This window comes from Macrobrachium nipponense, chromosome 20 (assembly GCF_015104395.2).
Source record: "Macrobrachium nipponense isolate FS-2020 chromosome 20, ASM1510439v2, whole genome shotgun sequence".
Taxonomy (NCBI): domain Eukaryota; kingdom Metazoa; phylum Arthropoda; class Malacostraca; order Decapoda; family Palaemonidae; genus Macrobrachium; species Macrobrachium nipponense.
In genome coordinates, this window is record NC_061089.1 from 33,189,038 (window position 1) to 33,205,196 (window position 16,159).

Below are 16,159 nucleotides of genomic sequence, written 5' to 3' on the forward strand. Positions count from 1 at the left end.
TCATCATAATACCTTACATGTCTTTCAGCTTCTTTCTTGTATGTCACCACTTCCCTAAACAATTTCACCAATTTCAATCCTGGACTTCCCCTTCCTGTTTTCTTTCTCCAGAGCTTTGTCTACAGATAAAACCCTCAAAACCTCCTTTTTTCCTTTTAGTCTTCCTGATTAAGCTGGGTATACTGAAAACACATGCATTACCTTTTTTTTCTAAGGTCATCTCAATGTTCACATTCTTTCACTTATTAGTCTCACTTCTATCACACCTTAAGCCATTTCATCTTGACAAGCATGCCACCTGTATTTTGTCTTGTCTCAGCACTATTCTACCATGAGTTCAGGTTTATATGTAATCAATCAGGGATGTATCACGTGAAGGTGAGGCAGACAATGATCTCGGGACCACGTTTTAACTTGTTATTACTAGAATTAAGAATTATGTTCCATCCTACATGGTTCAATTTACACTTTTAGGAAAGCAAGATGCTTATCATTAAGTAGTTGAACCATACTACAATAAATAATTGATTAAATCCATCTATTCTACCAGTGAATATATCTTATATATTTTATAACTAAAAACATGCTTACCACCCTTGTCCTCTGTGTTTTTTTTTCGCAGCTGAACTGTTACAGTTTGCGTATCAGAATCATTATCTTCCTGTTTGTCTTTTGATCGCACATTCTCAAGGCAAAACTGCAAAAATATAAATTCAGTTGGCTGGTTGGTTCAAGAAAATAGTTTCACCAGATTACTGAGGTTTTTTTTTAAAAAAAAAGAGTAAGGTTAACCTTTCTGCCAAATTACAAATTCATAAATATATACATAAAAATTATTGTACAGTATCAAAGTAAATGAAAAATTCATCACTCAATAAAAAAAACTTACAATAATGAATGCACCTAAAGATAATATTTACCTTGGTTTTATCAGCATCATCTACTTTCAATCTCCAGGATGGACGCCTTTCTTCATCTTCAGATTTTGTAGGAGATGCTGGCTTTGGTGACGATGGGGTAGTTGTCGTGGTGGTAGAGCCTTGTGGGACTGACATGGAAACTGTCGACGCTGAGGACTCTCTTGACTCTGGACTAGATGTCTGAATATGGAGTGTATAAAAGAAACCCTTAATTATGAATGTATTAAAATTAATACTTTATGTTCCCAGGCCAGTATCATAACAACAGCAAAAATGATTAGTGTCTGATTCTATGTTTGCTGGACAGAATATTACATATTATTAGGGGAACAAAATCTAGTTGAGAAGCTATTCTGAGGCAAAAATAAAAAATCTTTCTACATTAACCCTAAATTCATTATAGTAACATTTTAAATCTACAGGACAAAACTCTAGATGATTTCAAGGATGAGGCAAAGGCAAAATAAGTGGAACAATTTTACTAATTAAAATGCCTACATGAAAAAAGTTGTCACACTTAGGCTTAGGCTCATGCAGTAGGTTGAACACTCTCATTATGTAAATTGTATACAAGATCAAATCAAGTCAATTCGGAATACATATAAGCAAATGAATAAAAAATGGGAAATGAATGTTGCAGACTTTCAGCAATCCAAATTAACATATTGGCTACCACAAAAGGACAAAACCAAAATCCTAATACTATGGCTCTTTAACTGATAAAATATGAAAACCTTTATAATCCTTTGATCTTTAAACAGGTAAACTCGGTAATCACTCTCTCCTCTGCTGAAGTGTATCTACTTGATAAATATTTTTTATTTTCTGAACTCCACCTGACAGACTTTTTCTTATTTTAAATGAATTTTCCTTTCCCTGAACTGTATATTTTCATAAAAACTTATAGAAATCCCTTCCCTCAGACTTTCTAACACACTAATAATTACTGAAACAGCAACATAAATCTTTAAACCAGATCATATTTTCTACACTAAAACCAACAAGCCTAAGGTAGAGCAGTCAAGCAGCACAGTAAACTTAAATGCAATGCTAGCTTTATTTCCATTTTTTTTTACACAAAAAGCAGCAAAATGACAAATCACATGCAAAATAAAGATTTTGATTTTGAGCTGATCCAAACTTAAAACTTATATTGCCAAAAATAAGGGTTAATCCAGTTACACAACAAATACTCACAGATGCCTGTTGCTGCTTATTTTTCATGAGCTGCTCGGCTGATTTAATATCTTCTAAAGTTACACCCTGCGTAGACCTTCGCGTTGACCGCACCATCTTTGCATGAGCCTTTCGCTGGGTTTCACTCTCCTCGTCACGACTTGGCGGCACAAACGACCTAGACGAGTGCACCAGGCTACACATCAGGTCATACAGTGCTCCCACCGCCCAAAGTGACGCCAAGGTTAATGACCACACACACTTCCCAACTTGATCATATTTCACATAATATACCATACAATCAAACAGCCCTACCAAATTTTACTATAACCAAGCAGAGAATATAAAAAATTTAACAAAGTTAATCACTCATGATTCCCTGTTTACTTTTAAATTTCAATTATATATACAAAATTCACTCTATGTGTGGTAATTAACCTATTTTGTTAGCACACACAAGGCATCAACCACCAAAGGCAGTCAGGTGAGGAACATAAAAAAAATAAAATAAATAAAAAATACACAGAAAGAAATTTTGTTTTGAACTGATGTTCATGTGGTTAACATGTAGGTTACTTATATATATATATATATATAAAAAAGAAAAAAAAATGCGTGCATTTCACTGTTTCAAGTTTGCATTACTAAAGAACCCATACAAAGAGCAGGCACCACAATTACTTTATAATGTGCCATTTTTTATAGTAATTTTCATTGTGATAAAATATTCAAATCCAAATCAAAACTGCTTAAATTTAAGCTATTAATAAAACTTGATTATTTTAACCTTGCATTTACTACAAAATTACATTATTCAAAATATCTGTTACTCATAAAAGGCAATAAATACTAATAATGAAAGTGCTTCTCTCTAGGAGGGTATGTTAAGACAACAATGTTGTCAAAACAATATTCACCAATAAAAGGAGTCCACATGAACACTCCTGACAAAGCAAAACCCTTTCAAATTTCATAACAAAACAAATGACAAATAAGCCCAACAAGTCGACTGGGTTAAGGTTCGACAAGGCTGGATTAAGCCATTCATTTAATATTCGTTTCCGTAATTCTTTTTGGAAGTTAAGCCTTTAAGGTGATAAGTTACCCTTACTGGTACCATTCTCAAGAGGAAAAAACCATGGAATGAAAAAGATTAAACATATGTAAAAATAGCAGTGAAGTACTGCAACAAATGGATTGAGTGTCAAGTAACAAAAATCAGGACAGTCGACTAAAAATCTAGCACAGTTCACTAAGACTGTCAAAGAAAACAATTTCCTCAGTTCCGCAAACCAAACATCACATTACAACTTAGTAACCAAACCATCTGCAAAAAGAGATGCATTACTTAACTGCCTCATCATCATCCATCAGAATTTTATTTCAAAGAAATTACAGAATAAAAGACAAAAGAGAAAAAACATGCTCCAGTCCAGCAAAATTCACAATGGACTATGAACGTACTTTCAACTAAAAATCTTGCCAAAAAGCAATGTCAGTTAAATAAGGGATTCAGCAAAACATCATGCCAGTTAGTTATAAAGTCCTGTTTAAAAAGTCAAAGTCATCTTTAAAAATCTAATATATTAGCAATCATTCTCACAGCTTTGCAGGCATACGCACTTGAAGAAATTCTTTATGACACTGCCTGGAGTCATTTTGGATGCTGCAGGGGGCTGTCCAGAAGGAGGATTTGGAGACACAGGAGAGCCCTGCTGGGGGTTTTGGGGAGGGTAATTCTGTGGTGAAAGGTTTAGAGATAACTGGTTATGAGAAGGAGGATTTTGTGAAGGATATGTCTGTGGTGCTGAGGATACTGAAACAGGTGATACAGCAGGTATAGAAGGAGCTGTGGGGGAAGTTGGAGAAGGAGTATTAGGCAGTTTTGTTTGAATTGTCAAGGTTGGAGCTGTTTTAGGAGGAGGGGGAATAGAAGTGGTCAGCCCCCCGTTGGTCGTGAGGGTGGTCACATTGCTGCAAGAAATTGGCAATGGTAAAGAAATACAGAATTTTCCATACAGTCATAAATAAGCCCAGCTTACAAAATTGGGAAAATCTGAGATATTTCCTTTTAATTTAAACATTCCACGTCCTACCATTACCAGCATACACACAATGCAACACATACAAAATAGCAAAATGTGCACATCTACTTTAAAAGCTACAAAGTAAGACACCTAATTCTAGGCCTTTTCTATGTTATGGTAAAAAAAGGTCAGCATATCATTTTCAAAAGATGAGATATGAACATTTCCAACCTATACCTCTACACTGGCATATAACACCTGTCACACCTAACTTCACAGAATACTGAAGGTGTACTTAACCATACAGAAAATATAACGAAGTTTCCTACTTGTACTTTTATGATATCTTCAGTATGATTTGTAACTTCAATTACAAACTGTTAACCTGATGTGTGTGTGTCTGGATACATGGGATACACACAATACAATAACGACGGACACAGCATGGATGAAATCACCAATCAAACAAAACAAAACAAAAAAATTAATTACTATGGAATCAGTAAGATATAAACCTCTCAGAGCCATAACTACTGCACTTGATGTATTAAAAAGAAGAAGTGGGAAGCTTGAGAAACCTGGTAAGAATTTTACACAAGGATCTGGTTCACTGGAAGAATATATTGAGGACGTTACAAATTATTAATGTCCTCATAATAGGCATTTAAGCAACATTCCATACGGCGAGAGAGAGAGAGCAGAATAGCATACAATAGGAGTCAAATGATTTCATCCTATCCTTGGTGAGAGTTGGGCCTTTGAGAAGAGTTAAGGGAAACAGAAAGACCTAGAGAATACTGGAAAGATTGAGTGAAAGAAGTAGAGGCAACGATCCTTAACATCCAAGGAACAAGAGTATTTTATTTAAAAGATAGATGTGAATGGTGCAGTGTGAGTAGTGGAGCTAAACACACTGCTGATGTGCTTTTGCAGATAAAAAAGCAGGCATTTCATCAGCAACATTCATACGGCAAGAGAGAGAGAGCAGAATAGCATACAATAGGAGTCATATGATTTCACCCTATCCTTGGTGAGAGTTGGGCCTTTTTGAGAAGAATTAAGGGAAACAGAAAGACCTAGAAAATACTAGAAAGTTTGAGTGAAAGAGGCAGAGGCAACGATCCTTAATACAAGAGTATTTGAAAGATAGATGTGAATGGTGCAGTGTGAGTAGTGGAGCTAAACACACTGCTGATGTGCTTTTGCACTGATAAAAAAGCAGCAACTATTGTAAAAAATGTTCTGCATTGAAAAGCAAATATTATGAATCTTCTATGGAAATAAAGCTTATTTTTTTTTTATTTACCTTTTAGTGCCAAGACCTAGAAAGGACGTTTACCAACTACCTTTCCTTCTAGTCTGACCATTTCAAAAACAGGAGAGTGAGATGGAAACTACAGGTAGAGTAGCTAGGACTGGGCCAAACAGATGCTTTTCCAGTTTAAAGCCTCCATATAAAAGTGTGGAGTACAGAGATGAGGATAATAGTTAAGAGTACAGAAGTAGTCATGGCATAATAGAATGATAGTCTTGAATACAATGTCGACAAAGCTCATGAAAACTAAGGCAAATGTTATATCTGTGAAAGTAAACAAAACTTAGATCAATGAAACGTGACATGGGTATTTGATAAATTATGTGGATCACTAATCTGAAAAACTGCAATAAATTCAACACTACAAAGATGAAAATGTGGAAGTGCTCTCCACATACAAAATCAAAAATCAGTCCAGGAAGATATTTGATCTAAGCCCAAACAATTCTGACAGTGTTTGAGACCAAATTACTTAAAATAGTTTGCTGGGCCAATCAAGTAATCCATCCAAGATGGGTATTTGATAAAAAGAATGGTTGAGAATCTGCCATAAAAGCACTGAAATTGAGTTTCAAAAAAAAAAAGCTGCAGTACTATTAAGGGATACTATTTAGCATGACCTCCCAAAGAGAGCCAAGAATGAAATGATATGTAGAAGGCAGTAAGAGATTACATAAACAGACTATCAACTTGAAAACCCTCTGTATTCCTTGAAGAGAAAGCAAAAACAACTTTTAACCAAACTGTAATGAAAAACTATAAATGCTTGGAACAGAAATATACCATACTACATACAAAATACGCACAGCATGAACCACTGCATTCTGTGGAAATTCCTTAAATCATCATTAAGGGTAAAATTAATCCCTAACCTTAGGTTTAAATATAAAGCTGCATATACATTTTATTGAAGATTGGTTGCATCTATTATGTGTTAACTTTATTGAATATGTAACTGAATTTCCAACTGGGAGCTAAAAACAAAATGGTACTGAAAAACTCAAAATACAAGAAATCATATCGCTAATTTTTTCTAAATATCCATTTTGAACAATTTCAAAATGTCAAATTAACATAGTTTAATCTCATTTGACTGTTTACCTTAGTCACTGAGACACAAGCATTTCGAACGAATGGTATGATGAAGCCAAATCTGATACAGATATCAGGTGAAAATACAAAATTAGTGTAGTAACTTCAGATGTTAAAGTCAAGTTTTTTTTATTTTAACCCTAATTTAAGTATGTATAACTGCACCAATTAAGTGAGTCCCATTCATTCTGCTTTCATAACTTTAAAGGAATGTTTACATAGGCAGTTACAAAAGATAGTTTTAACATGATACCAATGATAAAAATCCTGACTCTCACATAGCTGGTTGCATACATTTGCAAAATTAATTCCATAATGCTAAGTAGTTCACCATAAAAAGCTTAATGCAACTTTCATTAGCTAAAATAATACTTTTCAGTCAAATGCAAGGGGATGCAACCAAGACAACAGCTAAGCTGATCAATCAATACATCACAGAATACCACTGAATGCTAAACCTCTGATAACCAGGATTTTCACACACCAAACTTGTAACAGACTACAAGAAAAATACACAAGTAGAGGCCCTCTGTTAAATGCAATCAATGTATTTGTCGATGAAGCAATAGAGGCAATACGTTACACATGACACATGAAATATAAAACTTACACAAAGTTAAAACCACAAACCCATATAATATCCGATTCCTGTATTATCTGAATAATGATTTAGTTGATCCAGTTCCCTTTTAAGACAACAATGAACATACCATGAATGCTTAGTAAAATTTATGCCGAAAAAAAAAATCTCATGAATGGAAGAAATGTCCCCATAATACTGCAGCTAGCTCAAGGCGAACATTCATATATACTATAAAATGAATTTGGAACCAAATTACATATTGCACAAAATTAATAGATTGATGCACGTAGGATTACCTTCCAATTGAGCGGACAGGTTGTGAGGTGTTGGTGGTTAGGACTGAATTGGTAGAGACTAGTGGTTCTTGTAATGAAGTTACACGGGCCATGCTGTCCACATGGTTCCTGATAAAAAAGGACACATTACAAAAGGATTACTTTAGACAAAGCAAAAAGTGCCATAGAAACAAGGGAAGAGAAAACAATGCAATTTAAAGAAGTACATCACCATGAGGTACCTATGAGACTGACTGAAAAGCACTATTAAGCATACAACATAAAGGCACTCTTGACACCTGAAAATCAAAAGACAGCTTTTTATGTAATCCGTTAATCTGCATGAACAAGAAGCATCCACGATTTTTTGGAAATGGTGGAACATAAGGAAGGTGATACAACATTTAGTAATTTTTCACTGGTTTTCTCCAAATTGAACACCAGGATATCCAAATTACATAAAAAAAATCTTCATCACTACTAGTTTATTATGTTTTTTTTTAGCTATTAGTATAAGGAAATTAAATGAACCTGCTATTCTACCTGCAAGTGAACAGAAGCCTACATAAAAAGTTAATATAATTTTGGAACCCATCCTACCTTCTTTTAATGATACTAAGACATGTTACACTCAAATTCAGTAAGTTCTTTCTGCTCTCTGGCAACATACCAATACAGTACTAACAAAACATCACGATGACGACTTTCTACTCCCGACTCAAAACCATACAATGTACCCCATCATTCTAGCAATCATCACTTGTCTATATGAAATTCTTCAAAACCACATATAATTATACCATTCCTTAAATACTGGTACACATCCTACTGTCTCTTATGTCAATGTCAACATCATCATACATTAAAAATCAAAACCAAAAAAATTTACATGGCACACTGACAGCATGGATACTTTATGCATTATCATGCTCAAATCAAGACGTAAAATTGACAAAAATTCTGCAAAGTAAAAGCTGTTTGCAATCATACTACAGCACTGAAACAAGACATTAAAATAACAAGACAAAAAAAATTTAATAGGAAATTTTTAAGACCTCATGCACTTGGCACATCAAAATTATATAAACCTTCAACGCACTTCACTCATTACCATGGTAAACTTTTCATGCAGTGCATCAACCCTTTTGCAAGGTGGTATTTACACTCTGCCTAAGGTTCATTAGCAACTTTGTAGTAACTAGCCAAGAAAAACCTATGACTTCACACATCTACATTTTTGCAATCAATTTTTAATGCTGCAAACTAACTCGATCTAACTTATATACTTCCTTTTATTTTCAGATGCAATTTCCTTTTTACATTTACTCCCAAACAAAACTTTAAAGCAGAAAATCAAAATTGCACCCTCAATGAAAATGGTACCAATTTTCACACTTTTAAAAATATTATGCATACATCAAACCATTATAACCATAATCATTTTTACCCCATAAATAAAATCTAAAATGATTACCAATGACCTAAGTTCTCATGTTCCACCAACTAATATCTACTGCTAAAAATATCAATTCACTCCTTCAACTGTACACCTAACTAGTAACTCCATTCAAAAGTATAGAGAAAAATCTTAATTTTAGTAAGAAGTGAATTGGTAAGTTATCATCCTTTCAACTTTCCAACATAATATAAATTAGTACTAAGCAAATACAATGCAATTTCATGTTAATAACCAAAATGGTAAGAGTCCTTTGCTTTATTATTATTCATTCAAATACTGCATAGAGATGTAATACATATTAACCTAGTTTTACCCGACCTGTGTATCATAAAAAAAATAGATTTTAAATATGGAAAGAGGATATACTTTTGCAAATAGAAAAAATGTAAAATACACTGGAAAAAACAATGTGATATTCATAAAAGAGACTATACAAAATTTCACTAACAGACAATAAATTGGCACCTAACTCACAAAATATGAAAATCATACTCCTTTCAATTAACCCTCTTACGCCGGAGCGGTAAATAAAAAAAGTCTCCCGTGTGCCGGAGGGGTTTCGGAGTGAGGGCGGAAGCGGAAAAAATATTTTTTTCAAAAAATCACAGCGCGCTTAGTTTTCCAGATTAAGAGTTCATTTTTGGCTCCTTTTTTTTCATTGCCTGAAGTTTAGTATGCAACCATCAGAAATTAAAAAAATTATCATTATCATATATAAATAATGCGATATATGATAGCGCAAAAACGAAATTTCATATATAATTGTATTCAAATCGCGCTGTGCGCAAAATGGTTAAAGATAACAAATTACTTTTTTTCGTTGTAATGTACACTAAATTGCAATCATTTTGGTATATAACACATTGTAAAACGATAAAAGCAACACAGAGAAAATATTATCACAAAATAATGCATGAATTTGTAACGTGCGGACGTAAACAAATATTTTTTTTTAAATTCACCATAAATCTAAATATTGTCCTAGAGACTTCCAATTTCTTTCAAAATGAAGACAAATGATTGAATATTACTATATTGTAAGAGTATTAGCTTACAATTACAGTTTTCGACCATAACTGAAGAGTTAAAGTTGACCGAATGTCGAATTTTTTTATATATGTTTTTTATATGCAATTATCTCGGAAATAAGAAAAGCTACAACCTTCAAATATTTTTTGTTTTATTCTACATGAAATTGTGCACATTTTCATATATAAAACTCTATGAAATGCCTAATATGAAACGGAGCAAATATTCCGAGAATGGGACGTACGTATTTCGGAGATTGTGGCGGAGAATCCGCGCGCGGAGGGAAGGAAAGATTTTTTTTTTAATTCACCATAAATCTAAATATTTTGCTAGACTTCGAATTTGTATCAAGATGAAGATAAATGACTGAATATTACTAGACTGTAAGAGTTTTAGCTTACAATTGCGTTTTTCGACCATTTCGGTAGTCAAAGTTGACCGAACGTGGTTTTTTTCCTATTTATCGTGATTTATATGCAAATATTTCAAAAATTAGAAAAGCTACAACCTTCTATTATTTTTGTTAATTGGGTATTCCCTACCATTAAAAAGTGGGGGGGGGGGGGGGGGGGGGGGGGGGGGGGGGTTGGGGGGGCCGCACACCAAGTTTCATATATCAAAACTTTAAATGTAAACGGCCTAATTTAAAATGGTGCAAACATTACCACAATCGCACACATGATTTTTTCGGAAGAGTTACCGCGCGGACGTAAAGAAAATGTTATTTTTTTCATAAATTCACCATAAATCGAAATATTGTGCTAGAGACTTCCAATTTGTTGCAAAATGAAGGTAAATGCTAAATGCTTGAATATTACTAGAATATAAGTGTTTTAGCTTACAACTGCGTTTTTCGACCATTTTGGTAGAGTCAAAGTTGACCAAAGGTTGAAATTTTGGCAATTTTCGTTATTTATATGAAAATATCTCAAAACTGATAAAAGCTACAACCATGGGTTGTTTTTAGTTGTATTGTGCATGAAACTGCGCACATTTCCATATATAAAACTTTATATAACGGCTAATTTTAAAATGGTGCAAACATTACCACAATCGCATGTATGATTTTTTTCGGAAGTTACCGCGCGGACGTAAGGAAAAAGTTTTTTCATAAATTCACCATAAATCAAAATATTGTGCTAGAAACTTCCAATTAGTTGCAAAATTAAGGTAAATGATTGAATATTACTAGAATATAAGCGTTTTACCTTACAATTGCATTTTTCGACCATTTCGGTAGAGTCAAAGTTGACCCGTAGGTTGAAATTTTGGCAATTATCGTTATTTATATAAAAATATCTCAAAACTGATAAAAGCTACAATGATGAGTATTTTATTGTTGTATTCTACATAAAAATGCGCACATTTTCATATATAATACTTCATGTAACGGCTAATTTACAATGGTACAAAAATTATGTCAAAGTGACGAAATAATTTCTGAGATGTGTCACAGATACTTTTTAGTGCGACAAGAAAGAAATTCGCGCTTGCGCGCCTGCGTAACGATTGTAAACAAAACAACACCTTGATCCGTGAACTCCCAGCATCCCCCAAGACGCGTGATTCAAAAGTTTTAGGCTGGTAGGCCTATAAGTATTTTTCCGCGAATTTTAAAAAAAACTTTTGTAAGTAGACGTAAAATACGTCCAGTCGGCACACGGGAGACAAAAAATGTCGACGTAAAATACGTCCAGTCGGCGTAAGAGGGTTAAGGAAAAATTTTCTTTTAAATCAAACAATTTACTATCTACGTGATAACCTAACGCATCTAGTATTCTCATGAAGTATAATCACGATATGTTTACAATACCAGCCACAATTTTAATCATCCTACAAAAGACTGAGAATTAATTGAAAAGTGTTATGCAAAATACAATGCTAATGCTCCTTAATTAACATTGACAACACTGAAAATCCTTTACCACTTACTCCTTAATTGGCCTCCTTCAATTCTGCCATACAATCAGAACATTTAAAAACAAGGCTTACATTGTCTAATGATATCATTCTATTACAGTATAAATATCATTTTATTACAATACATATATTCCTCCTAGCTTCTGTCTAGATTCACATTATTTCTTTGCAGAACTTTTCATGTCTATACACAAGTTACAGCTTCAAAAGTTCTGTGCCTCATGCAAGATACATAAAACGAAATTTCCTAAACAATATTTACCACAAAGCTCTTCTCTTTCAATCTAATGCATGCTGACTTTGTTACTTTCCTCCCATAACTAGTTCAATTAACTTTTAACTCCTAATATACACGCTATGTTCTCCACCATGGATGCTAGATCACACACCACTCAAGTGACTTAAATGTGAGTCTACCAATGACTATCATTGCATACTACCTTCACCTCTGCCTTCCATTCACCCTGTTGTTCACAATCTAAGACTTGATTCTTTACCTATCAATTTCTACCGGGACAACACATCAGAACAGCAACTTAATAGTAAAGATGAACTTATTTTACATGACTTATACTGCTAAATCTTTCATAACACTGTTTTCCAAACATTTCTTTTTGTGTGTTAATTATATTCCTTAAAATATTACTAACATACTTGGTAAAATTTTACTTTTATTTCCAACTTGACCAAGCTGAAACGTAATTTGTCTTGTAAAAATCTGCCTCTCTTCCTAAATATCTTAGCTACTACAAGATTTGAGAATGTTTTAAATATTAATCTCTCTGAACCCTACACCCCTATGCCAGGAAGCAAACCCTTTTATGCCCCTTTAACATTAACACAGTTTATCTAAGTAACGAAACCACATGGCAGCTTCAAAGTCTAGCTTCTTTATATTTTATGCTTTAAAAATCTTGAAACCTTGCTAAGCTGTCACGCACTTGCATACAATCTAATGCTGACGTGATCAATCAACAATTTACCTACAACCAATCAATAAAATCAAAATACATTACAGAGGTAAACCCTAATAACTACACAGAAGAGCAGTCTGATGTCAACTGACAAACACAAGGATCTAAATGGCCAAATAAACCAAGCAACCAACAACACTAAATTTTCTCAAAACTGACCTAATAATTAGGATCTATAGTGGATCCCCCCCCCCCCCCCAACAACTTGCAGGGATGCATACCCCACCCCCAAATAGTACTTGAAATCCCTCTAAAAACACTTAAACTGCCCATTTTGATAGTTTAAACAAACATAAAAAGAAAAAATCTAAAAATGCTTATACCTAAGTATTTCAAGTTTTATCACAAAAAGTGCATTTAGTGACAAAAATATGCAAATAAAATAATTAGAGAATGCTTTTTATTTAAAAATACTGCAATTGGTGAATTTTTTGCAAATAATGTGTATGTATGTTCCACAGAGAAATCTACAAATCGGTGAGTCCATGAATTTTTTTTTTTTATACTATATATGAAAAATAACTGAAAAAATTCTAATTTAAAATTAATAACACTGATCACTGTCATTACCATTTCCATAAAATTTATGAATAGATACTACATTAATAGTAGTGATACTACAAACAAACTTGACTGTTGTAACTGCATATTATTTCCTTACTGCATGGCTAGGACAAATTTCTGCTCATGGCTTACCTGTTCCTCTTTGTAAATCCATTTCCAGCTTTTCATTTGATTTATACAATTTGTTTTTTAGAGCAGGAAACTGATAACTTCTCTGATTTCAGATTTCTACTCTCATTTTTTCCTTTATTTTCTTATTCTAGTTTTTGACAGACGATTGGGTTCTCCAGAATTCCTTCATTACAGTTACAATAATTATAATATAAACTACAATTACAATATATATAAAACTGAAATGCTGTACTTACAAGCTGGCCAGCAAAAATAATTAAAAAGCAGAACCATATTAAAAGCTATTAAAGCATGGCACCAAAGACACCAGCAACCTCAAAATCTATGAAATAGTGGGAACACTAGAAAATATATAGTATACTGTACTACAATACTTGAAATACTGGACCACTTTTATTTTCTTAAAAAACTTTTCAGGTAAAACAAAAAAATACCCACCACTTCATACATTTTGCTATTTTATTAATTACGGTGAAGTAGTACTTGCCTTACTAGTTACAGCTGCAATATCAGTACAAAATTACAGCTACACAAATCATGAGACAGATGTTGTAAGCACTTGAAAAGCTGAGAACACAAACACAAACACATAAGACAAGCAAGGATGCAGGAGCCATACCTTTGGATACGTTCTCTGAGGGAGGCGGACCTTGCCAGCAGCCGTGGGTCCTTGTTGTTAGTAGATTGGTTAGTAGAGAGAGATGCCAGGCCAGTAGTGGTGGTGGAGGTGGTGATGATTGTAGTAGAGGAGGGGGATACAGAGGTAGGGATAGAAGATGAGACATGTGTATTTGAACTTGAAAGTATAGGGGTTGACATGGAAGATCCTAAAGGTTTATGTAATGAATGGAGATTTGTAGAACCAGGTTGCATCAAGCATGATGAAATGGTTGAAGTCACACTGGTTGATGATGGAATACTTCCAGTAGACAATAAAGAATCACTTGATGCGGATGTGTGAGTAAGCATGGGAGTAAACGACGAATTTAAATTAGTTTTGGCTATACTAGTGTTTATCTTAGTAGAACTGCAAGTCATACTTGTACATAAAGGTGTAAATGTTGTTTTTATGAGTTGATGATTTGTTACATTAACAGATGATGATGAATGAGTGAGATCAGACATATTCTGAACATTTGGAATATTAAGATCAGATGATGACAGTCTTTGGTATAGAATTAAGGGGGATGTGGAAGAAGATGATGTACGCGGAGTTGGGATTCCTTCAGCACGAGAATGAGGTCTAGTTTGAGGCCAAGCCCCTCCTCCTACACCACCACCTCCTCCTCCACCTATCACTTCCTCCTCCTCCAACTGACTGAGTACCGGGCATGACCGCGCCTTGAGTCTCTCTCGGGTGGCGCTCAAAGAGCTAGAAACACAATAAAACATCCACCATGCAACAACATCACCTAACATCATGCAGTCACCATACAATACTGCAAATTTGAAGAATAAATATACAAGAACATTTTGGATGATTTAGCAAGACCTTTACAGGAGTGACATGAACCTTAAAACATTTAAGTACAATTAATAATGATCTTATTTAACCTTAAGACTATTTATTGTTAATCTTTAATATCTTTACAAGGGAAGTCGTTATTTATTAACCCAAAAGAGGTTTGTGAACATGTACATTAAATATGCCATCCTAACATAAAAAAGCCATCAAATCTTGAAGCACTGGCAAAATACAGTGCTGCTTATATAGTAAAAATAAAGCTTATGTACCTCATATATTTTCATGCACTATGAAAACAAGAACCCAGAAATATGTAATGTGTTCTCTAAATAAAATTCATACACTACAAAAACTTGAACCAAGAAAAATACAAGACATAAAAGATGAGAAAAACAGTGTTCATAAAGGGGATTTTTTAAACAAACATGTTTTTCATAAGCAGCCCATTGTTCTACACAGCCTTATTTCCTTATTGAAAATCCCAGGTACACCAACCTTCAAATCAGGAAAGATGCTGGGCATTTCCTGTCACTCCATTGTGCATTAAAAATATGACAAAAAGTGGGAGGTTGTGAGGAGGGCACTGAAATTACACTATCAAGTTGGTAGGGAAGAACAGTTTGTATACTAAAACTGTATTAATTTAAGTTGCCTGAACAGCAATTTACAGAAGTTTCCAAGATCAGTGCCATTCCAAAAGCAGGCACACCTCTAGAAATGGGGACTGAAAACAAATGAAATCAGTATTAATTCCAGCTATTCATAGGTTTTGGAATATGGAGGACAGTCACCCAAGGACCAGAATGAAACAACATTACATACTTGTACTTGGCATAAGATCCAAAGATGACATGTACTCACCCATTATCAGAGCACAAAAACCCATATCAGAATGTAACACCTTGAGACAGTGCCTAAGAGGATTAGGGTCACAATGAAAAACAGGTTAACTTGGACCATCCAAATGTGCAACACTGCAAAAACTATGCCCCCAAGGAGAAGAGTGCACTAAGCTTGAGAGTTACATATCTGATTGTTAATACAAACTCCAGTTAGAAGGGTGGTAATTATTTCTACGTTGGGGCTGATGCACACTGACATATGAAAAGCACACAATCCATAATCAAAATGCCTAAACTAGGTATTTTTTCAATGTGCCTAAATAAGCAATCACTAAAATTAAACAGCCAAAGGGCAATAATATTCCAAGAAACTGGCACCTTGCTGA

At 34.1% G+C, this 16,159-nt stretch overlaps 1 protein-coding gene across 15 annotated transcripts in view; it reads right to left on the minus strand.

Annotated features, from left to right (window-relative positions):
- Nucleotides 1-16,159, minus strand: part of LOC135224563 (protein phosphatase 1 regulatory subunit 12B-like) — a 237,150-nt gene that overhangs the window by 76,776 nt on the left and 144,215 nt on the right. For 8 of the 15 annotated variants that reach the window (XM_064263736.1, XM_064263727.1, XM_064263719.1 and 5 more), the window contains 6 exons: nt 14,086-14,838; nt 7,410-7,517; nt 3,720-4,070; nt 2,118-2,292; nt 921-1,100; nt 592-697 (listed from right to left, as the gene is read on the minus strand). In XM_064263736.1, the coding sequence (XP_064119806.1) occupies nt 592-697; nt 921-1,100; nt 2,118-2,292; nt 3,720-4,070; nt 7,410-7,517; nt 14,086-14,838 (1,673 nt within the window). The remainder of the gene's footprint in view (nt 1-591; nt 698-920; nt 1,101-2,117; nt 2,293-3,719; nt 4,071-7,409; nt 7,518-14,085; nt 14,839-16,159) is intronic. The other 7 variants (XM_064263686.1, XM_064263772.1, XM_064263756.1 and 4 more) reach the window with 7 other exon arrangements.